The following is a 16,768-nucleotide window of genomic DNA, read 5'->3' on the forward strand; positions in this document are numbered from 1 at the left end:
ACCTTGATATAAACTTNCTTATATACATAATTCTCTGACGTAAAAACTGAACCACAGGTCCTATTTTGACTCTAGGTCACCAGGTCATTGAAGGAGAAATGATCATCTTAGAATCTTCACCTTGATATAAACTTGTAAATTGTAACACATAATAATCCTGTGATCCATTGCATGATTATGCACCTCGTTTCTGTACGATATTTTATGAAAACAAAGTAGTTTAACAAGTTTAAACTGGGGGTTCCCAGAATTAGCGCGTTCTGACCCAAACATTACACTGCCAGTACCGGGACGAACTGGGTTGCGATCCGTTAACATCCTCCACAAGGGGAGCTGCGTGCTGAAGGAAAACTACATATCCCGGCTACCTCTGCGCCATTAGATGCGAAGCGAGGGAGGGCGGGAATGGGGCGTGCCTCTGTGTGAATAGCCTCCTATTGGTGCACAATCCAAAGGGCCGTGTAAACTTGTGGGCTATTGGACCGATTTCGTGCACGCTCAGTGGCGCCGCAAAGCTACCGGATTTAAGTTTTGTTTTTCGGTTGGGGGTTTCTGACTCGGAATCTTAGCGTGCCGTGAGTACAGAGTTTTGGGTTTAGGAGGCAGGGGTGGGGGGAGTGGAACCTTGGNGAGAAGTAAGTGCAGGTACCGGAAGAAGGAAGTTAGGATGTGCAAAGTGAAAGATTTTGGGGGTGCTGGAGGATTGGGGAGCCATAGCAATGAGGGAATCAACAGCGGGCTGAAATGTAAAAAGGAGTGTAGGATTTGGATGTCCTGGAACTGCGTTCCGCTATTCCCTCATTTCACGATAGTCTAAGCCTCAATTTCCTCATCAGTATTAATCAAGATTTAATTTTTAGTAGACAGGCTGTATTTAAAAAACACACACACCTAAATGAGGATGTCACAGAAATAGAGGAATAGAAGCTAACTGAAACCCATTAATTTATTTATAAACAAAGGCATTGTTCTTATGAGAGATACGATGATGAGTAATGTCCATTTTCTATCTGCAAGGAACATACCTTGTCATGAGATAAATTATAGCAACAAAGAACTCTATTATGTTAACTTTTAGAGAATTACAGATGTTGTTCTTTTGCAGTTAGATCATTTTGATAGATTAATTTGTTTTTTTTTANTATTTTGATAGATTAATTTGGATGGAGGGACTCTGGAAAGAGATGGAGGTAGTAAGTTTTCAGGTATTAACTGGATTTCATTAAGTGAGAGGAGGGAGGGAGGGAGTGGAGGGAAGCTCACCAACAAAGACGTGGAGGCAAGAAAGTTATCTGCACCCTGGCGTATTTTAGGGGAATAGAGGGAAATTAGACAGGAGAGGTGAGTTTGGACCTTAGATAGAATGCCATGACATCTAGGCCAAGTTTAATTTCATGCGTTAGTCTATGAGGAGCCACTGATGAATGTTATGACTTTTAGGAATATGGTGCAAAGGAGTGCCTGGTTAGCTCAGTCAGGTAAGCATCCAGCTCTTGATTTCTGCTCATGTAATGATTTCACAAGTCATGGTCTAACACTTGTGAGATCAGCCCCATGCTGGGCTCTGCACTGACAGCATGGTGCCTGCCTGGGATGCTGTCTCTCATCCCCTTCCTTTTTGCCCCTCCCCGGCTCTCTCTTTCTCAAAATAAATAAACTAAAAAAAAAAAAAAAAAAAAANGTGGGTAGAACAGTTAAGTCATTGTAGTTGAGTGGGTAAGAAGATAGGGAGATTCTGAATTAACATGGTCATTGCTCAGATAGAATATATGGGATTTTCATATGGTTGGATGAAGGTCAAGAGAAGGAGTAATGAAATAATGAATGTAAACTTTAAAGTCCAGGTTGCTTATCAGATGCTGAATTCGCTTTGAGGTACTAAAAAATATGTGACTTGAGTGATTTTTTTTTTTTAATTAGACATTTCAAGCTCCAGTGCTACATATAGGTGAAAATGTCCATTACATGATTGGAAATTCAAACCAGGATATTGAAAGATGTCATTTGTTCATTCAATAAGTAACTGTTAGCTACTCTGTGCCAGTTGGTGTTTTAAATAAGAGAGGTAATAATAAAGCAGTGGGGATAATGATGTTCCCACAGAAATGGATAGAGGAAATAGTAAGGAAAGTTGAGGACAGAACCTTTTGAACCAAGAAAAGTTTTTCAGTAAAAAAAAAAAAATCACTATTTACTGAGCACTTACGTGTCAAACACCGTGCTCATCCCTTTTATTCATTATTTCATTTAATTCTCACACTAACCTAGGATATATGCTGTTCTCCCCCATCTCTTTTTTAATGTTTATTATTGTTTGAGACAGAGGGAGGAGCGGAGAGAGACGGGGACAGAGTATCTGAAGCAGGCTCTGTGCTGACAGTAGTGAGCTTGATGCAGGGCTCAAACTCAAGAACCGCGAGATCATGTCCTGAGCTGAAGTTGGACCCTAAACCAACTGAGCCACCCAGCCTCCCCTATTCTCCCTCTTTTTTTTTTTTTTTAAAGTTTATTTTATTTTGAAAGAGAAAGAACAAGTGGGGCAGGGGCAGAGAGAGGGAGGGAGAGAATCCCAGGCAGGCTGCGCACTGTCAGCTCAGAACCTGATGTGGGGCTTGAACTTACCAACTGTGAGATGATGACCTGAGCTGAAGTTGGATGCTCGACTGACCAGGCCACCAAGGCACCCCTAATTTCCCCCTCTTTAATAAGTAACTGAAGTGTAGTGAGGTTAAATAACATGTCTTGTCACACAGCTAATAAAGGACAGAGCCTACACTTAAACCCAAGTCTGTTAAACTTCAGAATCCTAGCTCTCAACTCCCAGTGTTTTTTGAAAAGGTGGTCAACACTGTCAAATTAAGCATGGCCTGAGCATACAAATCAAGGAGTGACTTCTTGGATGGAGGAGGAAAACCAAGAAAGCAGTTAAATGTATTTATTTGGATGTCTGCTGCTGACCAAGAAGAGTAACCAGTTCAGATGTTGTAATAGATGTCACATTGTGAGAATAAAACTAAATGAGAAGTGAATATAGATAACATTTTAGAGACGTGCAGTAGTCACATGGAACAGGAGTGAAGACAGTAACTAGGAGGGAGAAGTGAGGTAACAGGTTGTGGGAGGACTCCTTTAAAGTTCCCAGTTACTCTGGGGGGCCCTGGCTGGCTCATTTGGTAGAGCATGAAGCTCTTGATCTTGGGGTCATAAGTTTGAGCCCCATATTGGGCATAGTGATTACTTTAAAAAACAAACAAAATGACTCAAGATTATTTTTTAAAAAGTTACAAGCTACTCTTAAATAGTTTTAGAACAGTGGCATTCATCTTTAAGATATCACCTGGATTCATAAAATGGGATGTTACTTGACTACATGAAAGAATGAAGTACTAATACATGCTAAAACACGGTTGAACCTTGAAAACTATGCTAAATAAGAGAGAAATGTACTAGCCAACTACAAAGGGCCACATAGTATATGATCTCATTCATATGGAAGTCCAAAAGAGGGAGATCTATAGAAACACAAAGTAGATTAGTGGTTGCTTAGAGCTTAAGGGGAGGAGGAGCACAGGGGTGATGGTCATAGGGTAGAGGACTTCTTCAAGTGATGAAATGTTCTGTAATTGTGATGGTTGCATATATCTGAATATACTGAACCCATTGAATTATACACTTTAAATGAATGAGTTGTATAAAATATGAATTATTATATCTCAATAAAGCTGTTTTAACAAAAGTGTCGCCCATTAATCCTACTATACCAACCCAATTACCATTTCTATTTTCTAGGTTATTTTTTACGAGACAAATTGGCCCAACTTGGAGAAGTTTTGTGGAAGGAGGTGAGTAGTCATTTTAAAAGAGAGTGAGGGGGGGGCGCCTGGGTGGCTTAGTCGGTTAAGCGTCCGACTTTCGCTTAGGTCATGATCTCGCGGTTCGTGGGTTCGAGCCCCGCGTCAGGCTCTGTGCTGACTGCCAGCTCAGAGCCTGGAGCCTGTTTCAGTCTGTGACTCCCTCTCTCTATGACCCTCCCCTGTTCACGCTGTCTCTCTCTCTCTCCTAGAAATAAATAAAACCTTAAAAAAAAAAAAATTTAAAAGAGAGGGGACGCCTGGGTGGCTCAGTCAATTAAGCATCAGACTCTTGGTTTTGGCTCAGGTCATGATCTCACAGTTTCTGGGTTCGAGCCCCACCTTGGAACCTGCTTGGGATTCTCTTTCTCTGCTCCTCCCCTACTCACGCTGTCTCTCTCAAAAAAATTTAAAAAAAGAAATTTTTAATGGAGAGAGTAAGAAAAAGAGATAGTATATTTGAAGGGTTGGTTGGTAGAAGAAGCTAATGGAACAAAAGAGACAGAAACCAATATTTTAGCTAAACTGGGCAGACTGACCAGTAGAAGAAAAAGATGTTGAACAGTCTTTCAAATTCATATTGAGGATTTTTAGAAAAATTTATTGAGCATCTGCTGACTTGGGCACTGTTTTAGTGACTGGGGATATAGCAGTGAAAACAACAGATAGGAAATGCCTGCCTTTAGTGAGTTTCCACGTTCCAGTGTGGGGAGTCAAGTAAATACGTAAAATATGTCAGATGGTGATGAAGTCAAGCAGAGAAGGTGGGTAAGAGAATGCCAGAGTGATCAGGGGAGACTACCAAGAAGGCAACATCAGGACCCTCAAGGAGTGGGAGCAAGGCATATAGAAAATTGGGAGAAGAACATCGTAAATACAGTAGAAATGTGAAGGCTGAGGTAGAAGTTTGGCACAATTGAAGAACAGCAGAGCCCAGTGTTGGAGCAGTGAGCCGGGGGAGAGTAGTAGGTGGGGTCACAGAAGTATCGGGGCAACCAGATCATGTAGGACCTTTTAAACCATTTTAAAGACCTTGGTTCTCTGACTAAAACAAAATGTCTTGGAGGCTTTTGAGAAGAGGAGTTTTGTGGTTTGACTCACAGTTTAAATGATCGCTCTAACTGCTATGTTGAGAATAGACCACGGGGGCTGGACTGTAGAGTGGAAGCAGAGACCAGTCGAAGAGGCTGTTGGAGTCATCCAAGCAAGAGGTTAGAGTGCATTGGACCAGGGCAGTTTGGCACGAGTGATTGTCAGGTTCTAGATATTTTGATGGTAAAGCCAGTAGGATTTGCTCATGGGGATTGAGTGTAGCGTGTAAGACAGGAGTAAAGTGCCTCCAATCAAGTTTTTTGTCATAAGCAACTGGCAACATGGAGTAATTACGGGAAGATAGAATTCTGAGAGAAGAACAGGCTTTGGTGGTAGGTATTTAACAGGAGATTGGTTTTGGACATGTTAAGCTTGAGAGACCTGTAAGACATCCAAATGGAGACCGGAAATAGGCAATCAGACAGGCGTAAGTGGAGTCAAGGGCAGAGCCAGCACTGGAGGGAGAAATTTAAAAACCATTAATTTGTACATGGTATTTTAAAACTGACACTTGATGCGGATGACACTTGATGAGAAAGAACTAGCGATGACTGAAAATTAATGACTGGTGAGGAAGAAAGAAAACAAGGAACATACGGTGTCCTAGAAGCCAAATGAAGAAAGTTTTCAAGGAGGAGGAGCAGAGGCACTCTGGGGTTTCGAGTGAGAAAATGGCATACAGAATGAACAAGAGTGGTTATCTCTTTTTACAGTTTTTGACAAAATTCTCCAAAGAACTGAAGTTTGCAAGCAGGTGTATGCCAACACAAAGAGCACAGGATCAGGGGCACCTGGGTGGCTCAGTTGATTGAGCATCCGACTCTTGATTTTGCCTCAAGTCATGATCTCAGGGTCATAGGATGGAGCCCCACATTGGGCTTAAGATTCTCTTCCTCCCTGTCCCTCCGCCACCCACCCCAAAACACAAGAACAGAATATTACATCATCTTGCTCAAAACCAAAATGAGCTGACAAAGCATGCTCGATAAGACAGTTTTCTCTAAAGCTAATAAAATCAATTCTCCCTTTCCCTCCCTCCTTCCCTCCTTCCCTTCCTCCTCTCCATCTCTTTCCCTTTTTCTCTCCCCTTTTCTCCTTCTCCCCTTCTCTACTTTTCCCTCTTTCAAGGAACAAGACTGCGAGGTTATGTTTGTGAAAATATCTGTGATAAGATTGTTCAGATAGAGGAACCCAAGGTCTGTATTAGCATTTGGACTGGAGATTTTAAATGGACCTTTGTAAGTAAAGTAGTTTTTTCTTTCTCTAAGGTAAAACAATGGATAAAGAACACCAAATAAAGACAAAGTGTCAGTGGCTTTGTGTTTATTTTAAATTTAACATAATCAGTCCTCTACCTTAATTCTCATTTACTGTCTCTTACTTGTTAGAAACTTTTCTGCATCTTCCCTCCTATTTCAGCAAAAGGATTGTAAATTTGCTTTGCATTGTTGCAGACACCTTCATATAAAGGAAGCTTTTCTTTTGTGCGTTCTTGTCCATTCTGATTTTATTTGAAAATGAGAACGACGAATGCCTTATGAAAATTCAAAGTCATAGATTTTCAAGATTTGGAACAACTTTAAAGAGTACTGTATTTTATTTATTTATTTATTTATTTATTTTTTTTAAGTAATCTCCACAGCCAAGGTGGAGGTCAAAGTCAGAACCCTGAGATCAAGAATTGTATGCTCTTCCGGCCAATGCCTGCCAGGCACCTCAAGAATCCTACATTTCAGGACAGCATGTTCTAACCAGCAGGTGCATCTGATGATGGTGGAGAGGGATTGAGTCTGTGCATCCCATCCTATACTATATTTTTCTGTTCCTGACCCCTCACTCTGAATTTTTGTGTATNGCCAAGGTGGGGGTCAAACTCAGAACCCTGAGATCAAGAATTGTATGCTCTTCCGGCCAATGCCTGCCAGGCACCTCAAGAATCCTACATTTCAGGACAGCATGTTCTAACCAGCAGGTGCATCTGATGATGGTGGAGAGGGATTGAGTCTGTGCATCCCATCCTATACTATATTTTTCTGTTCCTGACCCCTCACTCTGAATTTTTGTGTATTTGACAGGTGGGAAAAGGACAGGATGAACTTTACCCCGACCCGAACTCCTGTCTGCAGAAAGTAAGCCATTTGCTCTTTTTTGGATTGTTAAAGAATCAGGTTGTTCTGTAGCCTTAAGGGCAAGTTAGCTTGGGAACTAGAAAGGTTTTAGAAGTGTATTTCCAAACTCTGAATTTGAGCTATATTAGACCTCATTTCTCTATTCTTACTGTGTTATCAGATTAAAAACGAGGACATATTAGGGGTGCCTGACTCAGTTGGTTAAGCGTCTGACTCTTTAGTTCAGGGCATGATCTTAGTCCCTGCCATCAGGCTCCGTGCTGGTAGTGCAGAGCCTGCTTGGGATTCTCTCTTCTCTTTGTCCTTTCCCTACCTGCACTTTCTCTCCCCCTCTCTCTCAAAATAAATAAATAAACATTAAAAACTAGGACATATTAAATGGTCATACCAGAATGCAGGCAGTTTGAGTGAACCTGATACAGTACCTGTGGATGCTGGACTACAGAGGGAGCAATCAGCATACAAACAAGGGACTTTTAATCCGGGTCTGCCATCAACTTGCTACACGACAGACACATTGTCCTCGTGGCCATAGCTCCTGACTGCAAAATCTCAGAAGTGCCTCTTAGTTCATCTACTACCTATTTCCCAGAGTTGTTATAAGAAATCTTCCTTTGAAAACATGAAACATTAAGTAAAAGAGTATTTCTGTCATGAGCTTCTAGTGACTGAGAAAATACTAAGTTTTTTTTTCTTCCTGTTAGCTGAAAGTAAATTTTAATATCTCTTCTGTACATGCTCATTTATTAAAGGTCTTGACCACAACCTTTGTTAAGTACTACTTTGGGCTTCTGGTATGAAGTTTCTCCACACTGCTGTCTCTTGATTTAGCCAAAGTGGATTAATTTTCACAGGGTTTCTCCGCTTCCATGCCATTTGTTTTTCGACTTTGATTCTTTTAGCTGAAGGCTCTTACTTGCTAAAAGCAAACGAACAAAACTTCTGGTCTGGCCTTTGATTAGCCTTCAATCTGGTCTCGTCTTGGGTCTGTGTAGTTCAGATGTCTCTGATGCTAATATGATTGTGTGCTCACTAATTAGGCTGTATTTTCTAATCCAAAATCTTATATTTATCATTTCCTTTCTTAATAACTTTGCCAGTTACATACCTGTTCCTAAAAACAGTTTCATTTTGCAAACTTTAATCTTAAACAATTGGTAATACCTTCTATATATGCATCTATGTACATTTTTTCAATTTAATACTGTTTGTATGATTCATTCATATTTGAGCATCTCTAATTCAGTTTCTAATAACTTTGCTAATGTTCCATTTATATGAATATACCACAATTTATCCATTATCCTGTTGAATGGAGGAAGGTTTGCCATTTTTTTTATTACAAATAACGTGAGTATAAACATTTTCTGATGTGTCAGCTTGTATATATGTGCAGGAGTTTCTCTAGGACAAGAGGAGCAGCAATTTTACTAGATTCTGCCAATTTACTCTGTAATGTTAAAGTAGACTCCAGTGGCAGTGCAGGGTGTTCCTTTGCTATGAGTCTTAAGAGCATTAAATTTTCTGTTACTACCTGGTCTTACTTGGGAAATGTTCAAATTTTTTTTTTTTTGATGATCTTTTTACTCTCCAATGTATATTTTGAATCTAGCTTTAAGCCTTTAGTACTTGGAAACCAACTCATAAGATTTGCCACTAACCTGGAACATCAAACTTTGAAGCAGTTTAAGAATATAAACTCCTGGCAAACCATGAGAGACTCTTGAATGCTGAGAACAAACTGAGGACTGATGGGTGTGGGGGGGAGTTGGGNAAAAAAAAGAATATAAACTTTTTTATGGAAGAAATTATATTGGGTGGCTCAGTCAGGTAAGTGTCAGACTTCAACTCAGGTCATGATCTCATGTTTTATGGGTTCAAGCCCCGCATTGGGCTCTGTGCTGACAGCTCAGAGCCTGGAGCCTGCTTTGCATTCTATGTCTCCCTCTCACTCTGCCCTTCCCCTGCTCATATTCTGTCTTTCTCTCAAAAATAAACAAATTTTTTTTAATTATAATATTTCATAAACGCCCCCACAATGTAATGAATATGCCGTTTCTAATTTCACATAGGCTGATAACTGACTCCGAACATGATGTTGCTGATGGCTTCCGTGGTTCCACCAAGTGGAAGGGAAGGTCTTTCTTGGATTCGGTGGAGTCAACTCCCTTGCCTTCCACACACGATCGTCTGGCTGTCCTCTGCCCTTCTCAGGAGCTTCTGGAATATTACCAAAAGAAGATGTCTGAGTGTGAGGCAGAAAACGAAGACCTGTTGAAGAAACTGAAACTCTACAAAGAAGCTTGTGAAGGACGGGTAAATGCATCGTACCCTTTTAGGACTCTGAAAGAGTCTGTTCATTACTGAGAAAAGTGCCAACTTGTATCATAATCAGATATTTTATTTAAAGCTATTTATTTATTTATTTAGAGAGTACATGCACTCCTGTGAGCCAGGGAGGGGCAGAGGGAGAGAGAGAGAATCCCAAGCAGGCTCCGTGCTGACTTGGAGCTTGATCTCACTTGTGAGATCACAACCTGACCCGAAATCAAGAGTTGGATGCTTAACTGACTGAGCCACTCTTCACTCCTTTTTTTTTTTTTTTTAAGTTTATTTATTTTGAAAAGGAAAGAGAGCAAGTGGGGAAAGGGCAGGAAGAGAGAGTGAGAGAGAGAGAGAGAGAGAGAAAATCCCAAGCAGTCTCTGCACTGTCAGCACAAAGCCTTACATGGGGTTCGCTCATGAATCATGAGATCATGACCGGAGTTGAAATCAAGAGTCAGATGCTTAACCAACTGAGCCCCCTGGGTGTTCCGACTTTTCAAATTTTCTGAGTGTGGCCTGTCAGTTTCTGACATCATGCCCTTCCCTTCTAACCCAAAAGCACTTGTGCTTCACTTCAGTAATTGTACTGCCTGCACATGACCCCTTGCTTATTCTCCTGCTCTGCTTGCGTGACACAAACCCTAACTATAACTTTATCCGGTACTCCGCCTCCTCTTCTCCCAGAGCAGGATTTCGCAACCTTGGCATTATTGACATTTGGGGCTGGGTAATTCTTTGTTGTGAAGACTGTTCTGTGCATTGTAGAATGTTTAGGAGCATCCTTGGCCTCTACTCGCTACACACCAGTAGCACACCTCTGCCCCATCCTCTGCGTCCCCAGTTGTGCCCATCAAAAGGCCTGCAGACACTGTGCAATTTCTTCGGGGGTCATAGGCAAAATTGCCCCCCGTTAAGAAACATTGTCCTAGAACTGTCACAGATCATCACACAATAAAGTCACGGTAAACACATCCATCCGTATCCTTGGTCACTATCTGACAATTTTCTCACCTGTGCTCATCTGGGCCGTACCTTCACTCTCCTCCAGCCTGCCACCCCTTCTTAATCCTCTTCTCTCAGGCAGTCTTGCTTCCTAGTTCACAGAGGTAATGCCAGCCATTGCTCATGCCCTCCCTTCCTGCCCATCCACACAGTTACTTACACCTCTGTCCATCTCTCTTCTTTCTTACCGCTGCAGAGACAAGATGTCTCTGCCTGTTCCGGGCACTCTCCCTGGTCCCCAACACTCTCCCGGACCCCCAACCCTCCTTCCTCCTAAGAAGCGCTGCCTCATCCACTCTTTTCTCTGAGTGTTCTGTTTTTAACTTCTTGCATGACATTGGCCATTTCTCCTCAGTATATAAACAGACTTAAGTCTTTCCCAACTTTAAAGAAGAAAACTCCCTTCTATAGTTGTGCTTTCCCCTCTGTCCGCCATCTTATGTAGATGGCTCTTTTCTCAACCACACTTCTAGAATAGTTTGACTTTATCACCCACTCAGTGACTTCTTGACTGCAGTTTGGTCTCTGTCCTCATTGCTCCACGAAAACTGTACCTCCTGTGGTCTCCAGAACCTGCTTGTCAAAATGATCTCTTCTCTTTGTGGCTTTTGCAGTATTTGTCACTGTTGACCTCTCCTTTCTGCAAACTTGTCCTTTCTTGATTTCTGTCATTTTTCTTTCCTAGGTTCTGTCTTCATCTCTCTGCCCTGTTCTTCTCAGTCTCCATTCACAGCTCCCTTATTTAGTCTTCAATGTCCGAGTTCTAGATGCCACCATATATGGTCTCATCACATTCATTCATTCTACTGCTTACGTATGTGATGATGACACCAAGTAACTGATGGGGACTCCCTTTTCTCCTGAGCTCCATGCTAACATGCCCACATCTGGGCTCCTTTCCCCTTTGCTCCCCTCCCCACATGCACATATATGCCCCTAACACTTCCCCTGCTCTCTTCACTTGTCTTCATTCTGTGTCCAGTAAATGGTATCATTGCCTGCAGCTCTCCCCAGCCCCTACTTCTGTCATTTGCAAGGTCCTATTGATTCTGCTTCCTAAATGTCACTTAATCCATCCTTACAACTTAATCACTCTTGCTACAACACTAGTTCAACTCTTGCTGTATTACTGTCCTGTTACCAGTATCCAGCCTCCGGCCCCATACGTGCCCAGTCTGCCTCTCACTATCCACTCCAGTAACATGGACGTACTTAGAGTTGTCCAAACACTTACGGCTCTTTGATGGTTGTGTATTTACATCTCTCTCCTGAGAGCACGCCCCCTTCTTCTTGTCTCTAGAAGTTTTCATCTTTCAAGTTCCAACTTTTTGGTTGCATTCCCTGACTTCCCAAAACCTTAGGGGCTTTACCCCTGTGGTGCTTTCTCCTCTACCATTTTACTCTGCATGCTCTTTCATGAAATAATTATTTCACTTTAATTGTTTGCGTGTATCTCTTTTCATAAAATTCTTCAGCTCTGTAGGCAAGAATCATACCTTTTTATCTTTGTTTTTCCAAAATTTTATAATCCTTATTACATAGAAAACATTAAAAAAAAAAAAAGGTGTGACTAGAGCAGATAGATCATATGGCATTACAGAGTTTTGTAATCTGTAAAAGATAGGAGAGCTTTGATGTTCTATGCAAACATCACACTTACCCTGTAGCTTTTAAGCTCAAGTCTATATACAACGTGTTGTTGTCATTTGAATTCTGGGTTGGTGAAACCATTCACTTTGTAATATTTCTACATGAACTAATCTACCATACCCACCCAATAAGAGATACTCCTATGAAGCCCAGTATCTTCTCAGCTACCTTTTTTGTTTTCTTTCCCTAGCATAAACTAGAATGGGATTTGCAGCAGAGGGAGGAAGAGATTGCTGAATTGCAGAAAGCCCTAAGTGATATGCAGGTCTGCCTCTTCCAGGAACGGGAACATGCCTTACGCCTCTACTCAGAAAACGACCGACTGAGAATCAGGTGCCAAGTAGCAAAAGGAAAATACTGGAATCCTATTTCTAAATTACACTAAACAAGATAAATATCTCCATGCTCCTTCTCTTAGGTTGTGTTCTGAGATGGATGCAAATGCCTGTAGGATAGTTAGTAGGTAGACTCTCAGGAATACCATCTATGAGCAGATTTGGGCAGAGGGAGAATTTGAACTGTGATTCGGTGGTAACAGTTGGCTTTAGCTGAGCTCTGAGGCAGGACAGCCATTCATAGACGAAGGGGTTGAACATTTGTACCCCACTCTTTGGATGTGGGCTGCCACTGGGGAGGGAGTGTAGATTTGGGAGAGGCTGCAGCCTTCAGCCTAGGGCAATTACTGGAGAAGGACTCAGCTCTTGGGTGAGAAGTGTCTTGGTCCTGAAGGTGGCGTCTGATCAGTGTTCCACAATGTGAAAGCATCCACTACTAAATTTTTAATTGTGGTAAAATATATTTAACATGAAAGTTACCATTTTAGTCATTTGTAAGTGCATAGTGCAGTGGCATTGGGTATATTCACATTATTGTGCAGCCGTACCACTATCCATCTTTAGAACTTTTTCATCATCCCATGTAGAAACTCTGTACCCATTAAACAATATCTCCCCATCCCCCTTCCTCCTAGCCCCCAGTAAGCACTATTCTATGTATTTGACTTCATATAAGTGGAATCATACAGTATTTGTTCCTTTGCATCTGGCTTGTTTCATTTATCATAATGTTTACAAGATTCACTCATGTTGTAGCACGTATCAAAATTTCATTCCTTTTTAAGGCCAAGTAATACACCATATTGTGTTTATCCCTTTGTCCACTGATGGACATTTGAGTTATTTCTATCTTCTAGCTATTGTGAATAACAGTGCTGTGAACATTGAACATTGGTGTACACATACCTGTTCAGGTCCCTGCTTTCAGTTGTTTTGTGTATATACCCAGAAGTGGAATTGCTGAATCAAACACTAACTGTATGTTTAATAATTTTGAGGAACCACTATACTGTTTTCCGTAGTGACTGCACCACTTACATTCCCACCAGCAGTGCACATAGGTTTCAGTCTCTTACTTTGCATACCAACATTTGTTGTTTATTTTTTTTAATACTAGCGATTGTAATGGGTGTGAAGTAGTATCTCACTGCTTTGGTTTGCATTGCCCTAATGCTTAGTGATGTTGAGCATTTTCTGACATGCTTATTGGTCATTTGTGTATCATTTTCAGAGAAATGTCTGTTCAAGTTCTTTGCCCATTTTTGAATTGGGTTCTTTGATTTTTAGTGTTGTTTAGTTTTAAGAGTTCTTTATATATTCTGGATTAGAATCCCTTATTAGATAAGTGATTTGCAAGTGTTTTCTTCCATTCTGAGTGTTGGCCATTTTATTCTGTTGATAGTCCCTCGATGCACAAAAGTTTTTTTTATTTTTGTAAGGTCTAATTGGTATATTTTTCCTTTTGGTGCTTCTGCTTTTGGTGTCATGTTTAAAAAATCATTGCCAAATCCAATATCACTATGTTTTCTTCTAAGAGTTTTATAGGTTTAGCTCTTATAGGTTAGGTCTTTGATCCATTCTCTCTGAATTCCTGAATATAAATACCTGATGTTTTAAAAATTAGAGCTAAGGTCTAAATAAATCTTACTCAACTTTATTTATTTATTAAAATTTTTTTTTACAGTTTATTTATTTTTGAGACAGAGAGAGACAGAGCATGAACAGGGGAGGGGCAGAGAGAGAGGGAGACACAGAAGCTGAAACAGGCTCCAGGCTCTGAGCTGGCTGTCAGCACAGAGCCCTACGTGGGGCTCGAACCTATGAACTGTGAGATCATGACCTGAGTCGAAGTCGGACGCTTAACCGACTGAGCCACCCAGGTGCCCCAATCTAATTCAATTTTAATTTGATGTTGCCATGGTCTTAAAAATAAATCAGAAAGGAGATCTTTTAAATAGGAAAATTTACTTTCTCCAAACATAATGTGTGCTTACTGTCTATGAGAATTACAGGGAGCTAGAAGACAAGAAAAAGATTCAGAATCTCTTGGCTCTTGTGGGCACAGACACTGGAGAAGTGACCTATTTTTTTAAGGAGCCTCCAAACAAAGTGAGTAATCTTTGGTACAGCATGGTAAGCATGGCTTTTATAAAATACAGGGTGGGATCCACAATAAGGGCAATTTTGATACTTGCTAAAGAAGATAGAAGGAGAATTAACCATCATAGCCCCTAAGTTTTCGAAGCATTTGCTATAATTACAGAGAGCTTTGTGATTTTATTTATTTTTCTCCCAAAGAAACTTGGGAAGCAGTATTGTTTTACCTCATTTTATTGTTTGGAAATTAATTTTTTTAATGTTTATTTACATTTGAGAGAGATAGACACAGAATGTGAGCTGGGGAGGGGCAGAGAGAGGGGAAGACACAGAATTTGAAGCAGGCTCCAGACTCCACAGACTCCAGTGCAGGGCTCAGACTCATGAACCCCGAGATCATGACCTGAGCTGAAGTTAGAGGCCTAAACTACTGAGCTGCCCAGGTGCCCCTATTATTTAGAAATCTAAAGCATAGTAGAGTAGATGTTTTGGGGGGAGATTAGAGAGGAAAACAGGAGTACAGTTAGTGTAATATTCAGGTTTCTTTTTATTTTTAAAACATTTTTTAGTGTTTATTATTTATTTTTGAGAGAGAGAGAGAGCAAGCGAGCATGAGAGTGGGAGGGGCAGAGATAGAGGGAGACACAGAATCCAAAGCAGGCTCCAGGCCCCAGGCTATCAGCACAGAGCCCAACATGGGGCTCGAACTCACAAACTGTGAGATCATGACCTAGCCAAAGTCGGTCGCTTAACCGACTGAACCACCCAAGTGCCCCTCAGGTTTCTTTTCTAATCTTCATTTCTGCTGATAATAAAAGTAATGTATGGTCTTTATTAAAAACAGATAGATTTGAAAAATCCTTCATATAAAAGTGGCAATGTCCCATAATTATATATCCCAGAGATAAAATTCTTTTTCCATTCATATAGAAATATTTGTGCATATAAAGTATTTCCATTTTTATACTTGTATAAACAGTGCTTCAGTGAGCATCTTTATATGTATCTACATATGCATACTTTTGTGTTCCCATTATTTTCCTAAGGCCTTTGTCAAGGACCCCCTCCCCCTTTCTTTCAGTAGATACTACTACATAACTTTGAAATTTAATTTTTTAGTATATATCACGAGCACTGAATTTTATCCAATTTGTTACTTTGTCCACTTTGGTATCTCACATGCATGACCTTCTTATATGATTATGGCAGTTTTGACAAATAGTGTTTGATCTACAGAAGTAAAGCTAGAAAGTGAGATATGACATTTATAGGAAGGCTAATTCTGTACTTTTTTTTTTTTTAATTTTTATTGGTTTGCTTCTTTAGGTCAGCATTTTCCAAAAGACTATCGAGGCTGTAGGTACATGTGAACAGAATGAATCTTCCTCGGCTTCTAGAACAGGTACCAGCCACAATATTATAAATTCTCATTGATGCAGAATTCAAAAACATAGTGCACATGATTAGAATTTTTTTCTACTGTGTAGTGATAATGAATGTTCATAATGGTGTCTTTGGTTTCAGATCTCACTGAGCTTTCTTTCCTTCAACCTTCCCTGATGTTTTAATAAAGTAAAATAAAAAATTAACATGGTGATAAGTCATAAAACAGACTTGGACTACTTCTGGGATCACAGAATAGTAATTAGCTTCTAAGCCTCAGTCTCCTGTCTCTTTCTCTCTTTTTTAAAATGGAAATCTCAGTTTTATTTCTTTCTTTGCCTTTTTTTAGAAAATTGAGATGTAACTGCCATATTACACTTGTTTTGAATCTACAACATAAGGATTCAGTGTTTATAGCTGTTACTGAATGATCACCATAATAAGTATAGATGACATTCATCACTACACATAGTTACACATTTTTTTGTGTGTTGAGAACTTTTAAGATCTATTATCTTAGCATGAAGTTCTTGAATCATCCTTGGAATTTTGTTCAGTGTAATTTTAGAGTGTTGCTTTTTAAAAAAAAATTAATTGTCAGATGGGCTAACATACAGTATGTATAGTATGCACTTGGTTTTGGGGGTAGATTCTGGTGATTCATTACTTACATACAGAACTCAGTGCTCATCCCAGCAAGTGCCCTCCCCAATGCCCATCATCCATTCCTCCCCAGCCCCCCACATCAACTCTTAGGTTTGTTCTCTGTGTTTAAGAATCTTTTATGGTTTGCTTGCCTCCCTCTCTGTAATTATTTTTTTCCCTTCCCTTCCCCCATGGTCTTCTGTTCCACATATGAGTGAAAACACATGATATCTGTCTTTCTCTGACTGACTTATTTCAC

The 16,768-nt window shown here is 40.4% G+C and overlaps 1 protein-coding gene across 2 annotated transcripts in view; it reads left to right on the forward strand.

Annotated features, from left to right (window-relative positions):
* Window positions 1-497: 497 nt before the first annotated feature.
* CCDC77 (coiled-coil domain containing 77) overlaps window positions 498-16,768 on the forward strand; it is a 33,577-nt gene continuing 17,306 nt past the window's right edge. The window contains exons 1-8 of one of the 2 annotated variants that reach the window (XM_077759210.1): window positions 498-575; window positions 3,790-3,842; window positions 6,072-6,181; window positions 7,019-7,072; window positions 9,145-9,388; window positions 12,240-12,382; window positions 14,397-14,493; window positions 15,808-15,883. In XM_077759210.1, coding sequence (XP_077615336.1) covers window positions 7,035-7,072; window positions 9,145-9,388; window positions 12,240-12,382; window positions 14,397-14,493; window positions 15,808-15,883 — 598 coding nt within the window. In that variant the 5' untranslated portion in view covers window positions 498-575; window positions 3,790-3,842; window positions 6,072-6,181; window positions 7,019-7,034. The remainder of the gene's footprint in view (window positions 576-3,789; window positions 3,843-6,071; window positions 6,182-7,018; window positions 7,073-9,144; window positions 9,389-12,239; window positions 12,383-14,396; window positions 14,494-15,807; window positions 15,884-16,768) is intronic. The other variant, XM_077759209.1, reaches the window with a different exon arrangement.

This window comes from Crocuta crocuta, unplaced genomic scaffold (assembly GCF_008692635.1).
Source record: "Crocuta crocuta isolate KB4526 unplaced genomic scaffold, BGI_CrCroc_1.0 scaffold72, whole genome shotgun sequence".
Lineage (NCBI taxonomy): Eukaryota > Metazoa > Chordata > Mammalia > Carnivora > Hyaenidae > Crocuta > Crocuta crocuta.